The 21,025-nt window shown below is 34.4% G+C and overlaps 1 protein-coding gene across 1 annotated transcript in view; it reads right to left on the bottom strand.

Moving 5' to 3' along the window:
* Positions 1–3,438: 3,438 nt before the first annotated feature.
* LOC145985459 (acyl-coenzyme A synthetase ACSM3, mitochondrial-like) overlaps positions 3,439–21,025 on the bottom strand; it is a 35,779-nt gene continuing 18,192 nt past the window's right edge. The window contains exons 8-12 of the mRNA XM_083119529.1: positions 19,109–19,227; positions 16,910–17,003; positions 8,813–8,948; positions 4,589–4,805; positions 3,439–3,804 (exon numbers count right to left, since the gene is read on the bottom strand). Coding sequence (XP_082975655.1) covers positions 3,718–3,804; positions 4,589–4,805; positions 8,813–8,948; positions 16,910–17,003; positions 19,109–19,227 — 653 coding nt within the window. The 3' untranslated portion in view covers positions 3,439–3,717. The remainder of the gene's footprint in view (positions 3,805–4,588; positions 4,806–8,812; positions 8,949–16,909; positions 17,004–19,108; positions 19,228–21,025) is intronic.

The following is a 21,025-nucleotide window of genomic DNA, read 5'->3' as shown; positions in this document are numbered from 1 at the left end:
TTTTCTTCCTTCTTCTTGCTGGCTATACTTAAAACAGTGCATCCTCCCTTCCTGTAAGTTCTTATACCCGCTTTCCTCAGCACTTTGCATATCTTCTCTGTGGCATCTTCCATACTTCTTATATAAGAAGGATAAGATAAACAAGGAATGGAAGACTGTGTTAGAGAAATTTGAAAGGATGAAGAAAAGGAATGAGGGAATAAAGAAGAAGAATGAACAAGGATGAAAAAGAAGAAAAAAGAAGACGACCAGAGGAGGAGGTATTCATCCATATCCAAAAAGGCAGGAGGGGTGGGGGAATGGTAAACAGGTGGTTCCAGACTCTTGGGAATCTAGACCTATCAATCACCTGTCAGTGTGGTAGACCCATTTGTCAACTGTTTAGAGGTGATATGTTTAATTCCCTTGGAGAAATCTTCCAAGATAAGGACTGTCAAACTGATTTGTTTTGTGTGACTAGTGACCCTGCTATGTGTATGTAATCATTCTGTGTCTAGGATATTTTATCATTTTAGTTTAGTTCTTGGTCTGAGGAAAACCCTGATACAGGGTTGAAACTGCCTTGGTCAGCAACTTAGTGTTTTTTTAATATGGAAACAAGGCTTAATTATATTTCAAGTATTTGTGTGAATTTAGCAATGTCCAATTTTAAAACAAAGTACATGTCTTTTTTTAGAATGTTTTCCCTGGAAAAAATTGAAGTTCCAATTCATATCAATTTTCACAATCTCTTTTCTTTCACACAACTAACTAAATGGGACCATTGTATTATTTTTCTACATCATATTTTATGTCACTTAAAGTTCTTTTGTTTTTATAACTTCATCTTCATCGATCAATTTGGCATCTCTTTCCCTTTCAAATTCTCCCCATATAATTCAGAAAAAAAAGTGAAACATTTTATTTCAGGACCAAAGAACTCCTCCGTTTCCTGAAATGAGCACTTTAGTTTGAATCTTTGTCTGAAGAAGACCCTGTTAGAGGGTGGAAACATTACGTTTTTAGTGTATTTTTATACAACAAAATTTGCCTTGGTCAGCATTTGAGTATTTCATTAAACATGGAAACAAGGCTTAACTGTTTTACCATTGGACTTTTTTTCCTGAATCATAAAGAAATATGCTTTGTGGGGTCAGTAGTGGTCTGAAACAAAAAAGCCATCGGATGAAACGTAATAAGTGTAATTACGCCTTGACCCTGCATTACTCAGGAGTGTTCATGGACTTTTCCACGTACTGGCAAAAACTCGCATGTCGCAGCTTCCATGGAGAGATCATTTTCTGCGATGAAGAAGATAAAAACATTGTTATGTAACTGGATGATTAGGCACAAAATGGGATGTTTAGAATTGCTCTCACTCCACTGGTGGTCAGTTACGACTCCTCATGATGTGCTTGCTCAATACTCACTGGAGGCACAAGTGGCCGATCACACTTTTAACTGTAGGTCCATTCCCTGTTAGCCTTCCTGTGCATAAAGTGGACTTAAAACCAAAAACTCATGATGTGCTTGATGATACAACCAAGCAAAGATTTAGAAAGTTTCATAACTTTAACTGAGTTTGCTAATTGTTTGCATTTTAAAGTCATTGCATATACGTTTACTTGACTAATTACAATATTGCATATGCCTATTGCATAGCAATGTTAGTGTAGATATATTTAAACATTTATTTATATTTTTCTTGTCCAAACCTGAATACTAAGTAATACCTTTACATCCACAATAATATCCACAAAATGGAAGAGCCATCCATGAAGCCGAAGGTCAACCATAAAATTACTTCAACATTCCTTGCTTAGCACTGCTTCAAAGGATGCAGGAAATGTGGTGTACTCCGTGTGGTATTTGTAGGGGGGGGATGCGGAGGAATTCCCCCCTCTGGATTCTTTGGTTCCCCCTTTCTGCTTGATAAATTTTATCCCTGGGGGAATGGTGTTGGGGGGGGGACAAGAAATTTTTGGCAATTTATTTACTTTTTACTACTTCACCATTCAATTGCAACATTTTCTGTCAGACAACTGGAAGCTCCATTTGGCGAACACAAATGTGGCCTCAAGCACTGCTCTATTCCTGGAACTGTCAAAGAAGTGGCCAGGGTTGAAGATCACTTCCCCTCTTTCCTTTTCTTTGTCCACGGAATGTGATAGCAAAATGCATGTGAAAGTTACAATTTAGTTGTCACGTGACTCGAACTTGTCACCTCAGAACATCTCGATTTTAAAATAATAAAGGCTTGTTACCAAGTCATACTAACTCATCACATCACATTCCTTTAATAACATTAAATAACTCCCAAATTATTCTCAGGTAGCATTATAATACTTTTAGCCACGATGGTCTAGTCAGTAGGGCATCTGGCAGCCACGTAGGAGACCTGGGTTCAATTCCTGGGGTGGGTGATCTAAGGTCACCATTTACTGTATTAAATAAAATGGCTATTGATATTTGCTGTTTTTGAAAATTCAGGAGATTTTCATGATTTTATTGTGTAATTATTATGATATCCCCAGCGCCCAAAGATTCAGATTAAAAAGATACTTAAGAATAGAAACATAATATATAATAGCACGTATTCAATATCTAGCTTACGTGTAGTTAAGACTGCTAAAATTTGTGTAAAATAACTGTCCTGGCAGGGAAATTAATGTCAAAACAAGTAAAAGATTGAACATTCATTGAATAACAAAAAAATGATGTTACGCAGTTGATGAAAAGTAAATTTCTTGATTAATATCTTATGTTCATTATTATAAGTAGTGTTGTATATAAATCTTTAAAGGGACCTCCACAATGGCATTGTGGTAACGTCATCACCTTGTAATCAAGGGGTCCTGGGTTTGATACCCAGTGAAGGTGCATAGTGGTTAAGATTTCACTTTAAACTGTAGGTCCAGTCCTAACTGTGTATAAAAAGGACTTGAAACAAAAACTCAAACTCAATCTTCTTTAGTAGTGTCATTGAAAGCCATATGGTCCTAATCTAATCTCAGCGGAAATAAATAATCGTCATTGGCCGATACCAGCAGTCACACAAAAGACTGACATAGAAGAGAAGAGAACAAGAAGAATTGCTGAATCCACTTCCTACTTGAATGTAGATAAAACAAAGCTAATTACACAGCAACCTTCATCCCTCTTTAGCAAGAACTCCGTAACCACCTGACCCGGCATTAGCATGGCATGTGGTTTAAGAACATCCACCTATCGTACCCCCACAAGCATTCAAGCAAGAATTGGCAATGAATGGTTTATTTTATTTCCACCCATCTTGTCATCTGCTTCCCAGAAGGGTGGGGGTTTATGATCCAATGTTTCTAAGAAAATCTATGGAACTTCTTGTGTGGGTCTCCCAATGTCACAAGGAAGGGTGAACGAACTTTAAAAAAGGACAAATGTTGAGATGAGCTGTTGCTCTTGCCCGCCCACTCTTCTAGCCACTGAAAATCTTTGATATTGGATGGTATCAGTAGTAAAAAATAAATCGATACATGCTTAGCCCTAATGATCACTCATCCTCATCATGATTAGCCAAAAGTGATAGGCAACGAACATAAAATGACAAAAATGCAAATATAAAAGTTATTAATAGAGTGAACAACATTGTTCTAAATAAAGCATTTTAAGTTAACAAATTTGTACATATTGACTCTTGTGATTACATTTAAATTGAATTGATTCTCAAATACAAGTTTATATTGCATCTAAAGATGCATGTTAGACTTTCTTCCATTCTTGAACTTTCAGTTGTCTTCGTAAAATCTTTCCACTCACAGTTTTCGGTAGTGAGTCAACAAACTCAATCTGTAAAGTAATAAAGAAAAAAAAATAATTAAGAAATATTATTTCTTATATTGTCACAGAATTATTTCTTTAACAGAGAAACTAGAACTGTACCTCAGACTTAGATGGCAAGTTGTAACAATAATTGAGACAATCAAGAACAAGATTGGTAAATGATTGCCATTACATATATACATTATTAAGAACCGTTCAATTAATATAATCAGCAATATCCTCTGAAGCAAATGTTAATTCTTGCGTGGCAGAGTGGTCAGCTCAACATGTTATGATGCCAGAGGACCCAGGTTCGAATCCCGGCCTGAGCATGGATGTTCTTTGTGAGTGTCCTTTTATCAATTTCATCATATCATTAATCATTCTTATCTTCGCAATTAGCCAGAAGTGGCAGGAAAACGAAGTAAAATAAACAAAATCAATCAATCAAATCAATTTTGCAACATTCTGCTTCTAACAACACAAAAACTAACCTAAGAGTAACTCTTTGCTAATACATGTTTCTTTTAATATTTTAATGTTTCATGGATTCCATCAAAATATTTTGCATTAATTTCAACCCCATTTTCTCTCTCTCTCTCTCTCCCTCTCTCTCTCTCTCTCTCTCACACTCTCTCTCTCTCTGTCTCTCTCTTTCTTTCTCTCTCTCTCTCTCTCCCTCTTTCTCTCTCTCTCTTTCTCTCTCTCTCTCTCTCTCTCTCTCTCTCTCTCTCTCTCTCTCTCTCTCTCTCTCTCTCTCTCTCTCTCTCTCAATGTGTTGTATATTCTAGGATAAGAGCATATTACTAACCTTTCTTGGATACTTATAAGCTGCTGTCGTTTGCTTTACGAAGTTCTTCAAGTCATTTTCCACTAAATTATGGCTTCGATTTTCTGTTTCAGAGAGAACCACAAATGCTTTCACTACTTCTCCTCTGACAGGGTCTGGTGAGGCTACGACAGCTGACTCTACAACTGAAGGATGTTCCAGGAGAACTGACTCAACTTCAAATGGACTTATTCGGTACCTGTAAGTTATTATTGAATAATTAAGTACATACAGGCAGAAGGTTACGTAAGTTGTACTTTATTTATTTATGATTTTATAAATTGATTAGTGCAACTGATATTAATTTCTTTTCTTACAAATGGAACTGAATTTGTTTCTCTTATGTACAGTAGTTTTTTATATATTCTCTAGATGGGTAGATTAATCAGTTTAATCAGGCTTTCTACTTTGAAAGATTAGAATTTAGAAGTTCTATCTAAAATTATAAGAATTTCACATGGAATAATGCAGATTAAATATATTCTAATAATTTCCAGTAGTCAGTAGTGTATATTTGGGTGGTAACAAGGTTTGTCCTGCAAGAAAACATGTATTGAAGTTATAATTTCTTGGTGGGCATATCATTGGTTTGTAAAGAACTGCATAGCAGCAATTCAATTACTGAGTTCATAAACTAAAAACCACATGCTACTGAACAAAACTCAGTAACCTTACCCGGAAATGAAATCATACATGCCATTTCTACAAATTATGTAGTACATCTTATAAATTTCCCCAAGAAAACAGGTGTACAAAACTAAAGTTCCACACAATGAACATAATTTTACCTCAACTTTTACATACCTAACAAAATTAATTTTGTAACAAAACTGCTGCAATTACCACAAACATTGTCAGCGGTGGTGCCAGGATTAATCATCTAGGGGTACTGAGGGGCTGCAGACTGAAATTTAGGGGGTGCGATGTTCAAAATATAGAAAACATCAAATATGCATGCAAGTATTCAGTACTTAGCAAGACACAACATGGTTTCACAAAGCAAAGAAGCACAAATTCAGCCCTGATTGATCTCATTGAACAAGTGGGTGAATCACTTAACTGCAAACACACACTTGGGATTTTCTGTGACCTCACAAAAGCCTTTGACTCAATCACGAAATGCTCCTAAACAAACTAGAAAATTACGACATAGGAGGACTAGCACATAAATAGTTTTGATCATATCTTCATGAAAGAAAACAATTTGTAGAAATACGTTACTTAAATGCTGATGGAAATACAATATATAATAAATCTCCAGTTCAAAAAATAAATTGTGGAGTTCCCCAAGGCAGCATACTTGGACCGTTTCTATTCCTGCTCTACGTAAACGAAATGCCAAACCTTTTGGATGAGGCTCAGGCTATACTGTATGCAGATGACACAAACATTATATTAACAGATCACTGTGAGCATGCCTTAAAAAATAAAGTAAACAACACATTGCTAAAGCTTGATAGCTGGTTTCAAGGAAATAATTTAATTCTAAATACAAGCAAAACAAATTACATAAATTTTACTGCCTCTCAAACTAAGAAACACTTAAATATTAATGTTAAGTCCCAAAATACAGACTTAATGCACGCAAAAGAATCTACATTTTTGGGTATTGTTTTAGATGAACACTTGAAATTCTCAAACCACATCAAAATGCTTCAACAAAAATTAAGTAAAGTCTGTTTTGCACTGCATGTAATGGTAAACATTACGAGCTTTTGGTCTGTCAGAAGTCTCTATGCAGCAAACTTTGAATCAGGAATAAGGTATGGAATCATGAGCTGGGGAAACAAGGCACATAGCTTCATACTGTTTAAATTACAAAAAAGATCACTTCGAATTGTGGCAGGGGTCAATGGGAAATATTCATGCAGAAATCTCTTCCGTAACTTCTACTTGCTGACATTACCCTGTTTGTATATCTATGAATGTCTGGTATACATCAAACGAAATTATTTTAGTACTTTTGAAACCAGTGATGATATCTAAAGCTTGAACACGAGAAATAAAGGTAAAATTCGAAAGAATGTTACTCTCTACAAGAAGGGACCTAAAAACTCAGCAGTTGACGTGTATAACAAGTTGCCCAGAGAGTTAAGACACGAACCAAAAGTGGAAAGGTTTAAAAATAAAATCAAAACCATGCTAATTAAACATTCATTTTACAGCATACAAGAATATACAGAGGCAACACTCATCTTTTGAATGCATACAAACATGTCTGTTGGACAGAATGTGAAGGACACAAGGTCTTGTGTATGTGTAATCAGAATAAATGTTAAAAGGTATGGTTAGTTACCATACATGCAGAGCTTGCTGTTGCACATCAAGCTGAAATTGTCAAGTATAATATCTTTATGCAAGGGTTATAATACACCAATATATATGTGTGTATCTTATGTTAAAATTACCAAACTTTATTATCGTGTATTTCTATGTTAAAATTACCAAACTTTATTATCATGTATTTCTATGTTAAAATTACAAAACTTTATTATCACGTATTTCTATGTTAAAATTACCAAACTTTATTATCATGTATTTCTATTTGACATTTCCTATACTACAGATGTACCTACTTGTACAAAATTGTAGTCCTTTAATGCAAATAAATCATATCATGTTAAATAATTTCCCAGGCACAACCCGATGATCTACTGAAAGCAACTAAATTTTTTTTTTGCAGTGAGATTTTCAGAATAGATGATGAACAAGTAGGCCAGGGCGGCTACTCACCGGGAATTCCTTGAATTCCGGGAATTATGCGTGAATTCTACTTGAATTTTTCTCCGTAGACGTGAAAAATTACAACTCTTTTAATACAAATCCTATTCACATGTTATGAAAATAAAAATTATTTTCGTAAAATTTTCTTGCTTGCTTTGCTTGCAATTCCTCCTTTTCTTAGTCTTATCAAGTTTATAACCATAGCTTGGGGGTGGCGGGAGTCGGACCTGGGCGCCGAACTGTCTAAATGAAAAAAAAAAATGTTAAATTGATTGATTGATTTGTGGTTTTAAAGTCCACTTTATGCACAGAAAGGATAATCGGGATGTGCCATGTGTTGAAAAAATCAATTAAATCGTTTGTTTGAACATAAATGCTTTAGCACCAACTTCTACCCCCTTTTTGCATAATTTACAAGGATAATAACGTCTTTGATACTAATAATAATAATAACAACAACATGTTGGTCCCGGCAGTTTCGAATCCCGGCTTGGGTATGGATGTTTGTGACTGTCCATTCATCAATTTCATCATATCACTCATCCCCTTCATCATATCACCTTCGCAAATTAGCCAAACGTGGCACAAGAAGCGAAGTAAAATAAAACAAATCAATAATAATAATAATAATAATAATAATGTTATAATAATAACATTATTATTAACACTATTATTATTAGTATTAGTATGTTTATCCTGGAATTTTCTCCCCGCCCGCTCAGACAAAAATTCGTGGTTGCACCTCTGATTGTAAATAGAAAGTCAGCACCTTAAATTAAATATTTTAATTGAATTATAAATTTTGGATGTTGGAATCACATAGACCCTTTATATTATTAAGATATTTGTGTGTGGATGTTGAGAGGCAGTAATACGTAATGTTGAAATAGAGCAAACATCTGCTCGAATTTGGAGAGTTCACCTTGAAAACCGGGAATCATACTTGAATTTTTTCATGGTCCTAGAGTAGCCACCCTGTAGGCGGATATTAAAACTGTTTCTTTTATATAATGTAAAAGAAAAAAACATGAAACACACTGAGCTGTAGGTAATTAATGAACACGCCACCAGAATAAACAGAAGTACAGGGAATTCCCAACAACAAGGTTGATGTAAGAAAGACAACAGCCGTTGATATTTGTGTAGATCGTTGCCGCTACTGGAAAGTAAATGCTATTTCTCTTTCAGGACCAGTGGATTGCCTGTTGTATACAGTAATAGCAGTATCACTTCAATAACTAACTTTCTACGCTCATAGTGACGACTTTGTTTTAATATCGTAACATAACATAACATTCCATTATGTTGAAAATAAGTTGAAGAGGGTGCGGAAGAAAATTAAGGGGCTTGCAAGCACCCCTTCGCATCCCCCTGGCGCTGCGCCTGAACATTGTACATAGTGATTTTAATGTTACTAAAGATATGTAACTCTAAACACAACTAAAATATCCACATGTCTATTTAAAGAAAACTATTTTTTACCCTGATGATATTATGATGTCATCTGCTCTTGATCCAAACCAAAAATAACCATCTTCATCAACATAAGCAGTATCTCCTGTCAAGTAGAAATCCCCAACTGTGGGAAGTTCAAGACACTTGTCTTCTTTTAAGTATCCTACAAGAAAAAAATTGTTACATTTCATATCTTGTAGAGAAAGTGTAAATACTCATATCTCATCATATCTGCTACTGTATTTCTGTTTGCAGTTTTGTTATTTAGCATCACATTCCTTCCACATCTGCTATTTGAGGATCATGTCCTGCGGTCTGCGAAGCCACTCTAAAAAATCAAATATGTCCTATTTATTAATACTGTCCTACAAAACATACAGACGAATTGTTTGCCTCTGTGAAACTGTTGGTTTGCAAAGAAATACTTGTAGATCTGAAAAAAATTCACGCTCGCTGTAAAGCTGATATTTATTGCTTAGATGCAGATATTGCTTGCAGTCTGTTCATGATATAATATGCAAGGTACCGAGTGATGACTGAAAGTATACGCAGGGGCACTTCTGGGGATTTGCATGTTTGATGCATTGATGAGATTATATATATATATATATATATATATATATATATATATATATATATATATATATATATATATATATATAGGATAAAAGCAAGGAGGGCCAAAAGGGCTAAGTAAAAATCAAATAAGGTAAAAGGAAACACTCACCGGACAGTAGGAAAATTCAAAATTTTCGCTAATTTATAGCATCATCGGTGTGAGAAGAAACTTTTACTTTATTTGATTTATATATATATATATATATATATATATATATATATATATTGTATCAAATTGATTACGCGGCAAGAGACAGTGTTGTTCACAATGTATTAATGTTTTATGGAAAGAAAGTAAGGAAACACACAAAATGAAACAGTAAGAATGAGAGAGATAGGAAGGGAGAGAAATGAAAAAAGAAATATATAAGATGGGAAGACTTCCATGGCTGAGTGGTTGAATGCTAGGATGCCAGGGGTCCTGGGGTCGAATCCTGGCCTGGGCATAAATGTTATTTGTGAGTGTCCGTTCATGAATTTAATCACATCATCATTCCTATTCATTGATGCAATTAGCCAAAAGTGACAGGAAGGTGACTTTAAATAACAAAAATCAAATCAAATCAAGATGAAAACAGATTAAAGAGAATTGTGTAATATTTCATGCTACTATACAATAAACTTCCATGTGAAATAAAGGAGGAAAAGAATCTTAAGCTATTCAAAAATAAATTCAAAAACTATCTCTTAGAATTTCTACAGCATATCTAAAACTACCTTCTCTGTCCCACCCATGTACATTATCAATTTGATACAATATATATATATATATCAAAATATATGCAACTTTAATTACGCTGATCTGCATCCCATATATATGTAATCTAGTGGATGTAATACATATTTATAACTCAATTATTCTGATCTACTTCAAAAATATGTTATCAAGGATATGTAATATATACTTGTAACTTTAATTATGCTGCTTCCCATATATGTAATCAAGTATAATATGTTATATGTAACAAGATGATGTGTTCTATACTACTGCAGATAGAAATATCAACAATATAAGATAAGATAAGATAAGATTTATTTCCATCCACTTGATCATATGAGTACAAATAGCACTATGATATGAGATAGGTCAATTACATGTATAATTTTGAGTACAAAGGAATTAACACATACTTAAGCATATTAAAAAGTATAAAGAGTATAAAATAAAATTACATGTATGATTTTGAGTACAAAGGAATTAACACATACTTATGCATATTAAAAAGTATAAGAGAGTATGGAATAACATAGAAAATAGAAGAAAAATCAAAGGTTATGACTTTTAGTGAACATAAAAATACAAGAAAAGTCAAAGGTTATGTCTATTAATGAAAACTATGATCTAAGTACTCCTCTGTGCTATAAAACAAATACTTCATGAGCAAGCTTTTTACTGTTATTTTAAATTTGGTTGGATTATGATTCTTGAATTCCTCTGGCAGCTTGTTATAGAGTTTTACACCTTGAAATCCTAGACCACTATGTGTTTTGGATGTGCGGACAGTAGAAAGGTGGAGGGAGTTACGCATACGAGTGCTGTACTTGTGTATGTCCAGATTTTTTGAGAAGATTTTAGAATTTGTATGAATAAAGTACAACGTTTCTAATATGTACAAACATGGAAGAGGTAATATTTGAAATTCATTGAAAATTTGTTTTGTTGGGTTTGAGAGGGATACATTCTTCATAATTTTTAATATGCGTTTTTGCCAAATAAAAATTTTCTGCATTTTGGGTGAACTGCCCCAGAAAGAGATACCATATGTGAGTACAGGTTGAATCTGTCCAAAATATAGTGTCCTTAAATCATTCAAATTTAAAACATTTCTCAAAATTCTCATCATGTAGCAGAGCCTGCTTAACTTTTGAGTTAAATTAGTAATATGCATGTCCCAAGACAGGTTTGTGTCTATCCATACTCCTAAGAATTTTATTGCATTGACAACTTCATTGTATAGTCAACAGAACGAGAATAAATTACAATTACATGTAATCAGCATGACTTTTCCTTTGCTAAAGAAGGGGAAGGAGTGCACTTGACCTGTGCTCTTTTAGTTATAGCTGAAATCTTCCCGTACGCATCCATCTACATCCTGCTTTTCGTTTCAGAAAATCTGGTCACCCTATGTTAACACTACAGCAGACGGGTTGTGCCTGAGAAGCATGCAACAAGACAAATTAATTGAATTTACGTTTTTTCCAATAGATGGCAGATAGATACAACTGTGTCACTCAGTGTACCTTTCGTTGCAGTTCCCGGGAGTCAATTGTTCATAATCGTGGAATTGTCCATCAGCTGTCAGTGAGCGGGAAGGCATTGTTCTCGTTATGTGCCTGTCAGACACAACCCGTCTGCTCGTATAACATTCAAAGCCTTCGTTGAAAATTTTGTCGGGACATTCGTGAATCGGTTTTTTGTACAAAATGGCACAAAAATTTACTCTCAAGGAGGCGAGAAATTTGATCGAAGACAGTGACCTGTTGGAATTCAATATTACAGATGACGATTCAGACGCTGACCCCACTTTTCAAATTACCAGTTCTCATAACAGTGATAGTGAATTTTAAAGTTTGGAAGCTGGAGTTGGCAGTCTTTCTGTCCATGGAAAGGAACTAACATCAACTCTTGCACAATCAGCACCTATCTATGAGGGGAGAACAAAGGTCACCAAATGGCAAAGTAATTATCCCACCCTGAATGTGAGAACAAGAAAACATAACATTGTGTCAAAATTTCAGGGTGTCATTGGAAATGCAAAGAAAGCACAAACAATAGAGGATTGCTGGTTCTTGTTTTTTAGTGAAAGTATTATTGATCTCATTGTATCCAGCACTAATATCTTCATCAAGAAAGTAGAAGCTCATTATCAATATAAATATGGCTGTAGGGAAACAACAAAGCAAGAAATAAAGACCTTTCTTGGTCTCTCATATTTAGCCGGTGTTTTACATGGTGGAAGATTGAATCTTGAAGAGTTTTGGGACCAACATGGAACTGGAATTGAAGTGTTCGCAGCAGTAATGTCTCAAAGAAGATTTCGCTTTCTCTTGCGATTTATCAGGTTCGATAATATACATACAAGGGAAGAAAGAAAGAAAGCAGACAAAATGGCAGCATTTAGGGAACTCTTTCAAACGTTTGTTGATAACTGCAAGAACTACACTCCAGGAGAATTTCTCACCATTGATGTAATGTTAGTAGCATTTCGTGGCAGATGTGGTTTCCGCATGTACATCCCTTCCAAACCATCCAAATATGGTATAAAAATATTTATTCTTGCAGATTCTAAAACATTTTATGTTAAAAATATGGAAGTATATGTTGGTACGCAAGCAGAAGGGCCGTACTCTGTCAGCCAGTATTGAATACTAGTTACAGACTTGTTCAAGAACTGGTGACAACTTACAGTACTACTATGGTGGGCATGCTTAGGAGAAACAAAGCTGAAATACCCAAAGAATTTATTGAATCAAAAGACAGGGAAATCCACTCCAGCATTTTTTTGTTTCCAAGAAAACTGCACTCTGGTTTCTTATGTTCTGAAGAAAGGGAAATGTGTAGTATTACTTTCGTCAATGCACCACGATGACAAAATTGACAGTGAAACCGGTGAAATGAGAAAACCAGAAATTATGACATTGTACAACATGACAAAGGGAGGTGTGGATGTGGTAGATGGGATGTGTGCAGAATATGACGTCAGTAGAAATGTACGTAGGTGGCCACTGTGTTTGTTTTATACACTGATGAACATTACTGGAATAAATGCATATATTGTGTTTTGATCAAATACTAATCAAGGGAACTGTATATCAAGAAGGCAGTTTCTCAAGAGCTTAGGACTGACCTTAGTTAACGTAGAAATGAGGGAGAGAGCTCAGCTGCGTTATCTGCCACAACACATAAGGGAATTGGCTGCAAGACTGTCAGGCTTTATACCAGGAGAAAAGGAAGACCCATTACCAGGAAAAAGAGAAAGATGTGTCAAATGTAAAAACAGTGGAACAAGGTACTTTTGTAAGTTGTGCAAAAAGTGGTTGTGCCTCAAACACTGTGAGATGCTGTGCACGGAATGCTTTGAGGACAATATACATGGGTGAAAATGACACTTCTTTCACCTGTTTTCCAAGCAATACATGTAAGTCCAAGTAAGTTTTTTTACGTAAACCTACTTTATTCTTAATATTTCTTGTGCATAATCATGTTATTTCTTAAAAGTCATAGTTTTATGATGCAAAATATGGTAGTATACATTATTCATTAGGTGAAACAAGCATATTTTATATACATCAACAAAGAACTTAAAAATCATGACTTTCATGTTTCCATAATTATGTATCAATTAGTAATACATGTTTTCGTTCAAACAAACAGCTATTTAATTTACAAAAGTTTTTATGTTTTTCACTTAATTAAATTTTTTGGTGCCACTCACATAACAACAATTTCACCCGTGTACTGAAGGGTTAAATTATTAACTCCAGAAAAAGTTATACTTGGCAGGTATCTTCTAATAAGTATCTAACTTTTCTCGATCTTGTGTGCAATTTGATGATGTAGCAATCGGAATAAGAAATGTTATATTTTCTCCTATATCGAGTAAACTTGATAAAAGATAACGATGGTGATTTTTTGGCTGACCCAAGCGATATTCTAAATAGATGGAAGAACTACTTTAATGACCTTTTAAATGTTCATGTAGGAGATAAATCAGAAGTAAATCAAGTACACACAGCAGAACCTTTAGTTCCAGAACCTAACTTGACTGAAGTTAAAGATGCTATTAAAAGGATAAAGAATAATAAAGCACCTGGCATAGATTCAATACCAGCTGAGTTAATTAAATATGGTGGAAATTAGTTAATATGTCAAATTCATAAATTAATTTGTTTAATATGGAATAAAGAAGAAATGCCTCAACAGCGGAAAGAATCCATAATTGTTCCTGTGTTTAAAAAAGGTGATAAAATGAACTGCAATAATTACCGTGGAATATCTCTACTCTCAACAACATATAATATATTATATAACATTCTTTTAACAAGACTAACCCCATATGCTAATGAAATTATAGGTGATTATCAATGTGGATTTAACCGTAACAGATCAACTACAGATCAAATTTTTCACATTAGACAGACACTTGAAAAAAAGTGGGAATATAATCAAAATGTCCATCAGCTATTCATTGATTTATAAATTATATAATATATTAGTTGAGTTTGGAATACCTAAGAAGCTTGTTAGTATGATAAAAGTATGCACCAGTGAAACAGAAAGTAAAATTCGTGTGGTATTAATGTGTCTGACAAATTTACAATTCATGTTGGGTTAAAACAAGATGCATTATCTCCATTGCTCTTTAATTTTGCCTTAGAATATGCTGTTAGGAAGGTAAAAGAAACTAACGAAGGACTAGAATTAAACGGTGTGACTCAGTTGTGAGCATATGCAGATGATGTAGACTTATTAGGGGATGATATAAATACAATCAAGAATAATGCTAAAATATTTTTCAAAACTGCTAAAGACATAGGTTTGGAAGTTAACAAAGAGAAAACTAAATTTATGCTTACAGCCTGAAACCAAGTGTTAGGTAATAATCAAAATCTAATTATTGATAACTCGTTTGAACCAGTTTCCAAATTCAAATTCTTAGGAGTAATATTAACATGTGAAAATTGTATTAAAGAGGAAATAAAAAGTAGGCTTAATTCAGGAAATGCATGATACTTCTCTCTTCGTAAACTTTTGTCTTCTCGTTTAATATCTAAGAAACTAAAAGTTAAAATATACAAAACAGTAATTTTGCCTTTAATATTATATGGGTATGAAACTTGGTCCCTTACATTGAAAGAGGAACACAAATTGAGAATATTTAAAAATAAGATCTTTAAGAAAATATTTGGACCTAAAAGGGATGAGGAGACAGGTGAGTGGAGAAGGTTACATAATTTAGAACTACATAATTTGTATTCATGTCCAGATATTATTAGAATAATTAAATCAAGAAGACTTAGGTGGGCAGGCCATGTGGTACGAATGGGAGAGGAAAGAGGAGTTTACAGGATTCTTGTTGGGAAACCTGATGATAAGAGACCTGTAGGAAGACGAAGACGAAGATGGAGGGACAACGTTGAGATGGACCTAAAGGAAATCAGTAGAGATGGAAAAGAGTATATAGATCTTGCTCAAGATGGGGACAGATGGAAGGCCTGTGTTGCTGCAGCCATGAACCTTCGGGTTTAAGAAGTCTAGAGAGTTAGTTAGTTATATTTTCTCCTGCTTGCAAGAGGTTATTGCAGTTTATCAAATTTTTACACACTGTGCCACAGTTGCCAACTGTACATTTGATCATGGTGAAAATGAACTGAAAGTACATTATCACATTATGCTAAACTCTAAACTCCACTACATTTTACTATATTTCACTGTATCCATAAAATTGTATTTCATTCTATTATTATGTTGCAATGTTTATGATATTGTAAACACAAATTGACATGTCTGATATCACAACATGTACGAGTAAATGCAAACAAGTGATTCATGGATGAAATAAATCTTATCTCATCTTATCTTAAAGAAAAATGGGGAAGAGAAAGGCGAGAAACTAGAAATAAATCTTCGTCCTTTTTAATCAATCTCCCAGTCACTCCAGGCTTTTGAGTCTCAAAACTTATAACTGAATTAAATCAATATGTACAGTTAAAAGGACCTGCAAACCATGCATTGATTTTGGAACAGAAATTGAAAACGTTTTAAAGAGGAACGATTAAATGCTGTGAAAAGTTATAGAGAGCACATGGAAAAGGTCGGGGAGAGGAAATTAGAATGGAAAAGCAGAGTGGAAAAGCAACAGGAGTCTATGAAATGTATACTGACCTAACTAACTTGGGAGATAGGAAGACAGGGTCTTTGATGAGGTTTGAAAGCGAATTAACATACTCTTGAATTCATACAAAGGGAAATACATCCAATATCAAAACTACAGAGCAATCTGTTTGAACTATTGCCCGACCCTGTGGCCGAGTGGTTATCACATCGCGCTGCAACGCCAAGGGTCCCGGGTTCAAATCCCGGTCGGGCTTGGTTGTTTGTGAATGTCCATTCATCAATTTCATCACTTATCCCCATCTTTGCAAATTAGCCAAGAGGCACAAAACGCGAAGTAAAATAAACTAAATCAAATCAAAAAGATCAAAATGTTTGAACTATTAAAATTAGGCAGCAGTTCTTGGTGAAATCAGTGAAGGACAAAGTCAATTGAGTAACGCTAGATTTCTTTCAACATTTTAGAAAAATAGAATAAAGAATACCAAAGCTATTGTTGGAATCAAAACCAAATCTAGGAGGGGGAGAGAAACAGCATGACCAAGAAATTGGGTGCAGGACTCCTGTTTGATATCTATCTTACCAAGGCTTACTTTAACATAGCAAAGTGTGCAAACTACCGTCTACAAAGAAATAAATCTTGCACTGTAGTAAAATTTATAATTTCATACCTTTACACAGCCCAAGAGGTTTGTTTGGTTTCACTCGAATGCCTATTTGCCCTTCCTTTCCTCTTGGCAGTGGCTCTCCCTTCTCATTTACAATCTACATAAGTATAACACCATAACACATTATTGTGACAGTTAAGCTGAGAATTTACTCTTTTTTAAAACATATTTTGATATATTTCAATTGCCATTTATTTAATAAATTTTTCAAATTTTAATTTTCATAACAAAGTAATAGTAGTTTCGTTCATTTATAACACTTTACAGAATCTCAAATATAAGTATTTGCTGCATGTTTGTGGTGTTAGAACATCATGTAGCATTAGCATGCAATAATAACTGGACTTATTAACACATTATCTAGTGCATATACTTTTAACTATTCTAACACTATGTTTCTGTATTTATCTGGCAGAAAAAAGCTTTACGAAGCATGGCAGGAATCTTTCATCAGTCTGTTTCCTGTAAAAAATCTCTTTAAAGAACTAAAAATAATGACTGTGCCAAGCTTATATATATTTACCTGCCTAGTGTATACAAAAGAAAATGTACATAATTATAACGCAAGACACACTGTGAACAGACACAATACAAGATTATGTTACAAGCTCGACACACCATCAATCACATTAAGTAAAACACATAATAGTTATAAGTATTTAGGAATTAAGTTATACAACATGTTACCAGAAGCTGCTCACAGTGTCTCTCTTAAAAAATTTAAAAGTGTACTTCAACTTTGGTTAAAAGAAAAGGTCTTCTACAATCTAGAAGAATTCGAAATTCATCCCAAAAATGATTTAATATTCTAGAATGTATTGTATTGTTTATTTCCTGTTTATGTATTATTGTTATGTATATTGCCACTGCCATATTTATATTATTTCATCATCACTAATATTAGAATTGTCCTATGTCTACATAATCTTACTTTATATATGCATATACTCTCATATTAGTATCTATAACTTATTGTAGTTCCATGTAATCCCTCTCTATATATGTAATTATATATTTACATATAAGTATACAATAACAAATATGTAACCAATAACTGACGACATCTATTGCATTGTACAATGTCTAACGATGAATAAATGTATTGTATTGTATTCTGTCGAAAGAGCTCTCATCTCAGGTGAGCATTTTTTTTTCCCTAGTGGGGGAATCAAACCTGTAAAGGATCTGGATTTTTTTCCAAATCCAGTGAACCAACCAACTACTCCACAGCATCCCCTGGACTTCTACTACTTTTTGCTCCATTTCAGCTACTGTTTCCATTCATGATCAGGGGGAGGGGACATACTGCCATGAATTCTACACTAGGATGGCTTGGCCAGGGTTAGAAGGATGCTTCTTTGACGTTTCTGTTCTCTGTGTAGTACTGTTACTTTGCATCATTGAATTCTGTGTGATACATGTTTGTTTTTTTCAACTTTCCTATTTCTCCTTTTCATGTGTATTTCTTCTCTTTATCTATTTTTTTTTCTAGAGGCTGCCCAAATTCTCATTTCTAAGCTCATTTTCATTTGCATGGTATGTTGTATATTCAGTATTTACTGGTTTGTCCAAACCCTTAAAATAAAGACAACTCTATCAGCATAGCCATGAACTGGACTGGTCTTCAATATAAAGCACATGTTCCGTATGTTTGTTTATTTGTATGACTAACCTGGCATAAATTTATGGCAATTTGCAAAAGAGATATGTTACATGGTGATTTTACAGAGACCAAACAACTTAGCAGCACCATCTGATGCTCAATAGGAAAGGGACAAAGGAACACTAGTCGCTGGCTATTTTCATTCAACTGTAAGTTCTATTCATAAGCAGTTTTATTGGTAAAATATAATTTGTGTGTTTACCTTACTGGCTCTATCACAGGAATGAGTTTTATATGGCTCTATTAATTTATTACTTCTAAATTTAACAAAAATTAATAACAGAAATTAATAGAATTATATTTACGAAAAATAGAAATGACAAAATACACAACAAATTGTGTATAAAATGCCAATTTTTTATAAATGCATATATTGTCCTTGATGACAGCTTAAATGACAATTAGTGGGATAATACATCCGTATACAGTACAGATTAAAAATCTAGTATACAATCTTTACTATATGACTTCTCCTATATCTGTTTTAAGTGGCACAGTGTGTTCTTAGGAAAATATTGTGCGTGTGTGTGTGTACTAACTTGCAAATCAAACCCTGGTGCAGGTTTTCCAAATGAGCCAGCTTTCACTTCCAACCCTTTAAACATTGCTGCTAGAAGAGTTGTTTCTGTTTGGCCATAACCTTCTCTGATGTAGATTCCTAAAGTATTTAATAGTCACATACAAAGTTAAAATGTACTACATTATTACATCCTGAACTTTCTTCACATATTGTAAATCAATGCATTTGTTGCTGCACACATTGCAAAAAGCATTAACTGTGAAATTTGAACCTAAGCATTAGGTAGAATACCCACTAGATGGATTAAACATGCTACATATGACTTTAATGCTGCAGACTTTTAGTCAACACATTGTAGTCATTAGAGTTGACATGTAAAACTTCAGAAGTTATTTAGTTTTGTGTGAATATTTTAAAAATACATTTTGTTTTGATACTGTTAAACACTTACGATAGAATTTGCTGGAAATCTATGTTTTGTAAGTATAAGGTATGCCCAAATGAAAAAGAGACCTTTGCTGTAGCGCCGTTGTATCTAATCGAAGAAGGTAAATATGATTGCCGATAGATGGCACGGTGTTTGTCCCAATTCGCAGGTGTAGCGAACGACTTCGACTGCTGTTTCCTCAGTTGGCGAGAGTGACTTTGCGTGGACAGGTGCATTATGGATTCCTCCAGATCAGTGCAGACAGCTGTAATCCAAATCTTCACGCAGAATGTGAGCATGCTTCAGAAATTTATCGCAGGCGGTACTGCAACATGTTGCTGAGGCTTAAACAGGACATCAAAAACAAGCGCAGAGGTAAGCTCTCGAAGGGGATAGTGCTGTTCCAGGACAACTCTAGGCCCCATGTGGCCAAGAAGACCCTCGACCTGCTGAGAACATTTCAATGGAGAGTCCTCACACACCCTCCATACAGCCCCGATATTTCCCCATGTGACTCCCATATCTTCGATCCCTTAAAACAATCACTGAAAGGTCAACGGTTCACCTGTGACAAGGAAGGCAGAACACTGTGGAAAACTGGATTCGTAAGCAATTATGTGTAGGTATCATGTTACACATTAATTGTAATTCACTTATTATGTAATGCAAATATTCTGTAATATAAAACTTTTTAGATATAACTGTAGTCTCCTTTTCATTTGGGCATACCTTATATAAGTAGAGCCTTGAAGGTTTTTTTGTTTTTTTGTTTTTTTGTATGGTCAGGCAAATTTCGAATACAGCACTCAAATATAGAGGATAATTTCACATTGCTACTTGGGTTTGTAGAAGTTATACTTTTATTTTTACATATATTTAAGAAATCTATACTTTAATTTCTTGTATAGTGAAAGATTTACAGTTTTTAAAGTGTAACAATATGTAAATAATTTTTATTGCACTACTACTACTACTACAAATATTACTACTAGAATCATTGACTGTGTGGAAAACAATTTATGCAAGTTGACCATTTGCTACAAATCTTAGTCTGGCTCCTCCTCACTAGCCTGCCCGACATGGGAGACCCTGCCAGTAGCTATGCTACCGCCGGTATAGCCTAGTGAATCATCAGAGCATGCAACCACTAGGTGGGGAGCATAAATTAAGAGTATTTGAAAATAAAAGAATATTAGAAAAATATTTGGACCTAAAAGGGATGAAGAGACAGGTGAGTGGAGAAGGTTGCATAATTTAGAAGTATATAATTTGTATTCATGTCCAGATATTATTAGAATGATTAAATCAAGAAGACTTAGGTGGGCAGGCCATGTGATATGAATGGGAGAGGAAATAAAAGTTTACAGGATTCTTGTTGGGAAACCTGATGGCAAGAGACCTGTAGGAAGGTCAAGGCGAAGATTGAGGAATGACATTGAGATGGAACTAAAGGAAATCGGTAAGGATGGAAAAGATTGGATTGATCTTGCCGAGGTTAGGGACAGATGG

Source organism: Lepisma saccharinum, chromosome 3, assembly GCF_977018435.1.
Source record: "Lepisma saccharinum chromosome 3, izLepSacc3.1, whole genome shotgun sequence".
In the NCBI taxonomy this organism is placed as follows: domain Eukaryota; kingdom Metazoa; phylum Arthropoda; class Insecta; order Zygentoma; family Lepismatidae; genus Lepisma; species Lepisma saccharinum.
Note: the sequence above shows the minus strand (reverse complement) of the source record. Positions and strands in the feature narration are given on the sequence as shown.